The sequence below is a fragment of the Cricetulus griseus genome, chromosome X (assembly GCF_003668045.3).
Source record: "Cricetulus griseus strain 17A/GY chromosome X, alternate assembly CriGri-PICRH-1.0, whole genome shotgun sequence".
Classification (NCBI taxonomy): Eukaryota; Metazoa; Chordata; class Mammalia; order Rodentia; family Cricetidae; genus Cricetulus; species Cricetulus griseus.
Genome location: NC_048604.1, coordinates 11,336,214 through 11,341,604, shown reverse-complemented (window position 1 = coordinate 11,341,604; position 5,391 = coordinate 11,336,214). Strand labels below are relative to the sequence as shown.

The window sequence follows — 5,391 nt, the reverse complement described above, 5'->3', positions numbered from 1 at the left end:
TTCACCACACCACTCTGTCCCACAGAAAACTGAGTCTGCATTAAAGCAGACAGTTACTAATACTTAGCACAACCACAAATGATAGCAGACCTCTCTCTTAATATCTGTTTCAGTAGTTTTAACACTTTGCCACACATTTTCTAAAATACATTAAAGTGCTAGGAGCCAAGTTAGTCTAGAATCTTTTGTGTTATGAATCTGACTATACATTAATTTAATTGGGCAACAGAAAAATAAGAGCAACAATGCTACTGCAATATGCTAGAGAGAACAACTTCTATACTAGGGTAATGTAGAAACATAAACATAGTGCACAAATAAATCTTTATAACTAATTCCTGGAAATCTACGAATTGTATAGATTTATTTGGTACTATAATCTGAAGTACTCATTGAAGGAGTGACGAGAGTCATGATTCCTCAGTTCTGAAGGAGGGGGCGTCTCCAAGAATTCCAAGAGATGGCAAGGATATGGTCTGGTAAAAGAGGCAAGGTTGGAAGGATTGAAGCATGGAGAGAGAGAGAGAGAGAGAGAGAGAGAGAGAGAGAGAGAGAGAGAGAGAGGGGATTGAATTTTCAGCAACTCTGTTAAATTATATTTGGGGGAGAAATGAAATGTTTAGAATGTTTCTTCTTAAAATATCATTACTGACTAAATTTTGATTCAACTGTGAGATTATTTACTTAGTACTTTTAATGAAAAACAAAACAAAAGTAAAAAGAAAAAAAAACCCATACTGTTTCTGGGTGCTTTGTTAAGCTGGGGAGAATGAAAGACAGTTCCTTAATCCTGTCTTTTGTCCAGATATCCTTAACCCTTCCAGATTTAGTTCCATGATAAAGCAGTCCTTGGGTATGCTTAGCTAAGAACATGACATAGGTTTGGCTCTGAAGAGTGTCCAGAATCTTTATTTGCCCTACAAATATCTCCTTTAAATGGACTTCTGCAACTTGTCCTCTGACCTCCACACACAGCCCTTGCACATATTCTTGTGAAAAGAAATACATGGATTTAAAAGAAAGTTCTCCAAAGCTACTTTTTGTACCTAGAGGCTTATCTTAATGCTACATGTGCTATTTATGCCTCTTTGGTGACCAAGAGATCAAGACACGTTTTGTTATGTTTATTTCAAGAAAATTGACAGTCTGGTTGCTAGGTATGTACTGAGGCAGAATTTGGAGCATAAGCTGTGCATCCATTGCCCTTAGTCCTGTGTTCTTGACACATGGTGTAGTCCAAACAACCAAAGTGAAGTTAACGAGCCTGAGGAGAGTCATAGGAACCACCCCGACACTTTCACACACATCTAAAAGAACATTCACAGATCAGTTGACGGGGCTAAAGAGAATGAGGAAGTCTATCTTGAACTCTTGAACAGGGTGAATGGTGACAGAAAGTCTGATGGGTCTTGGCACTGATAAGTGAGCCATGTCCCCTGAATGCTGCTTAAATGTGCATTAGCTTCTATATATGCTGTCCACTGATACTGGTATTTTTATTCCCCACCAATTCCTCTGTGAGCTATCCCCGACTGCCTGTCTCTACTGCCTGCAAACATGGAGACACTGCTTCACAAAGGCACTGCTCAGCTCTGGGTGTTTTTGAGCAGGTCATTTCTTGTCCTTCCAGATCAAAGGGCTCACCAGAGGGGATACTGGTGTTTGTCTTATCTGCTTCACTTCACCCTGTGGTTACAGAAGCAGGACAAAGGTAGTTTCGGTCTTCAAAATGTTTGAATTTGGTTAAGAAACAGCCAGCAGGGAGAGAGCTTCCTGATCAGTCTGAAGTTGTTTTCTCTATGCCCTTCATCCAAGGTGTGTGGTATCTTCAGCTACAGGATCTTACCGTCTAGTTAAGGTGCACAACCAAGAGCAGTGGCAGTAGCCTGTATTTTTTAAGGTGCCTCTGAGGACTCCCTGACAAATAACTGTTAAGGAGTTATCCCATGACCAGCACTGAGATTTTCATTTAATAACTCATGTTTTCAGGGAGTAACACTGTCTATCAGTAATTCCATTTTATGTATTATATTTTTTATTTAGTTTACAAGCTAGCAGATTTCTTTCAGGCTTCTTCATGTATCGTTAGTCTTGTCTATCACACCTCTACCCTCTCCAGTATTTCAAGGAGTTTCTTGTCTAGTGGGAGAGTTCATAGCGCAGGATAAGTAAGACAAGGGCTTATATTCCCTCTCCCCTCTCTTTTTCCTTGGTTTCTTTTTTTGCCAGTGTGGGCCTTCCTTTTCTCTATACTTGAGCTATGGCCCTGCTTTTCTTCTCTTGACTTGCTAGACTCCTACTTCCGCGGATGGCAGTTCAATTTTATTTTAAAGGACTAACTAAATAAGACTGCTTGTGAGGATTTGTTTCATTGCTTTTATTTCATCAGCCATCATTTTTCATGGGAGATTGTTTTATGGTCAGAGCTAGAACATACTGGGCAATTGGAGGGTGTTTCTGGACATACTGTGAAGTCACCTCTTTTAATTTTTATCTCAACACCTGTGCCTCAAGATCCTTTCCTTTGCCGGATATCTGGAGTTACTCCTGTGGGCTAGGCATGTTTGCAGGCATTAGGGACAGAGCAGCTGGCAAAGCTAAGCCCCTTTGCTGCACTGACTGACATTTCAAAGGGGACGCACCTGATGATATTTAATATAATAAATACTACGTAGGTAAGTGAAGTAAGGGTTGGAGCTGTACATGCCGACAGACAATTCACATATAGATGAGACAGTTTGGGAAGCCCTTTCTCAAAGTAGTATAAAATGAGGTAGGCAAGTAAAGGGGGAAAGATAGCTAGAAGGGACAAAGGCTCTGAGATTAGGCGAGATCTGCTTGATGTGTGCAGGAATTAGCAGGCGAGGCAGAGATTAGGACAACAGGAGGTCATGTAAAAAGGGCATGCAGAAGGAGGTCCTTGTATGTTACGACCAAGGGTTTGCTTTTTATTCAGAGCAGCAGAGAGGGAAAAACTGCTGGAGAACGTCGAAATGGGGAGTGAAAGGCTCTAACTCACATTCTAAAAGTGTTCTGAGGCTATTCTAGAGAATATGCAGAAAAGGGGAAGAATGACAGCTAAGGGATTAGATGTAGCAGACCAGACCGTGAAAGAAGGCTGGGATCGAGGTAGCAGAGATGCCCGGAAGTGACTGAATGTGGAGATGTATTTTAAAAAGCAGACCCAATAGCTATCAGCTCAAGGATCCTGGACCAAACTTAGTTATCGACAACTAATGACGTTTAAAATAGGCAGACAAAGTTATTTTACAGAGCTCATCACAGTTTATAACTTAGGAACAAAGGCACTGATAACAGGAATATGGAAAGAATCAAAGATAGAATGTTGGCAAATGGATACTCTGTGCAGATTTGGAGATCTTTTGGTGAAATTGTCTCAACTGAAGAGAAGCCCCTGTTGACAATTACTTATGTATTTAATGAAAGCACCCCTTGCAAGTCTTGAAGTCTCTAAACTCAAATGATCTCCCGCAGTATGACCCTCAGTGTCAGTGTTATTTCTCTGGGTGAAATTTAAACAAGCAAGGAAATGTGTTAAGAAAGCATTACTCTAAAAAAATGTTGATGGCTGCAGGCCCACCGAGGAACACTGTATTGGATGAACAGGTCGGCTGCAGAGAAGTTTAAGCTGAAGCAGGCCAGCCCTGAGTGCTGAGCTTCTATGCTCGCACAGCCCTCCACTGTGGCAGGCTTGGCTCCCCCAGCGTTTCTTCATCAGGCTGGGGGAATTGACAGAGGCCCGGGGCGATGCTCCCTTGGTCACGCCTTCCTCCTCCTGGGCCACGTCCACTCGGTCCGTCAGTCCCACCCTGGCCACACCCCCACGCCACCAGCACTCCCCTCCGCCACGCCTTTCTCACCGCAGTGCGCTGGCGCATTGGCTGCCAGAGTGACCTTGTGGGTGGAGCTTCCGCCACCAGCTAGACCCCCTCTGCGCAGTGCCCAGGGTCAGCACTCCTCTGAGGACACGCACTTCCTCTACGGCCTCCTTGAGCAGCTCCGCGGAGCCGATCCGAGCCCGAGAGCCCGAGACCTGCCAAGCGAGTCACCATGGTGGACGAGCTGGTGTTGCTTCTGCACGCGCTGCTGGTGCGACACCGCGACCTGTGCATCGAGAACAACCGGCTCATGAAACAGCTGCGGCTGCTGGTGTGTGAGCGGGCCATTCTGCTGCGCCAGGTACGTCCGCCCAGCTGTCCGGTGCCCTTCCCCTCACCGTTTAATGGCGAGAACGCCCGGCTCCCCGAGTTTATTGTGCAGACGATGTCCTACATGCTTGTGAATGAGGACCGCTTCTGCAACGACGCCATGAAAGTGGCATTCCTGATCAGCCTCCTCTCCGGGAAAGCCGAGGATTGGGTGGTGCCGTACATCCAGACAGATAGCGCCATTCTCTGTGATTATCGCGCGTTTGTTGAAGAGATGAAGCAGTGTTTTGGCTGGTATGACGACGAAGATGATGATGATGATGATGACGACGACTGTGAAGCGGTTGATTGCTAGGCCCCGAGCCCCCTTAGGCCTACATGAGGAGGACCCTGCACGCTGCGTCCTCCCTACCCCCACCGCTACTCCTGCTGCCTCCGTGCCCCCCTTTGCATTGCCATTCTCTTCCCTGCCAATCACTTCGCTCCTTCATCCCTTTTAGTGCTTGTCTTTGTGCCAATTACCTGCTACGAGTGCTTGAGTTGGGCCTGGGCCTGGCTCTGAGGTTCACAGTGTTCAATTTTAACCAATCCGGGCACCTTTCTAATCTGAACTGTGTTTTGAGCTCCAGCCATTGTCCAGGCCTGTGTTAGAACTCGTCAGACCACCTGCATTCCTGCCGCTGGCTTCTGATGGATCGCCATCTACATCTGCCAGAAGTGGATGCCTGTCACCTCACCCCCCCCCACCACCACCCCCCACTGCATCTCATCTGCAGCCATCCACTTTTCAAGATATGGACCAGGAAGAAGATGATGGAGTTGGCTACATCTATTCAGACTCTCATTTGGACAGTTCACCAACCCTCCTAGAAGGGGCCATTCTTACAGCCTGGTTAGTTCTGTACCTACTTCCAGGTTCCTCCTCTGCCGGACCAGATTGCTGCAGGAGCCTGATGTGCCTGCCTGACTGTTGAAATGTTGACATTTCGTTTCCTGTATGCATCGCTTTTGCACAGCTGTCATTTTTCTTTCAGATTTGCAGCAGCCTCACAGATGTGTACATGTGGACAAGTAGTACTAAAATAAAAAATGAGCCAACAGGCATTCAGCCCAGATCCTCTCTAGTACCTGGAAAAGGCAATGGCATTGTTTTCAATAAATAGCAAGCACTGCAAAACTAAAAAGGTTGTCTTTTCATGGTTAAGTGACGTCATTGGCTTTT

The 5,391-nt window shown here is 45.6% G+C and overlaps 1 protein-coding gene across 1 annotated transcript; it reads left to right on the top strand.

Annotated features, from left to right (window-relative positions):
* Positions 1 to 4,071: 4,071 nt before the first annotated feature.
* LOC113837783 (protein LDOC1-like) lies at positions 4,072 to 4,524 on the top strand. Its single transcript, XM_035450123.1, has one exon. The coding sequence runs from the start codon at positions 4,072 to 4,074 to the stop codon at positions 4,522 to 4,524; it is 453 nt and encodes a 150-aa protein (XP_035306014.1).
* The last annotated feature ends 867 nt before the right edge of the window (positions 4,525 to 5,391 follow it).

Coding starts and splice junctions, on each gene's coding strand:
- LOC113837783 (XM_035450123.1), top strand. CDS start 4,072: ATGGTGGACGAGCTGGTGTTGCTTCTGCACGCGCTGCTGGTGCGACAC.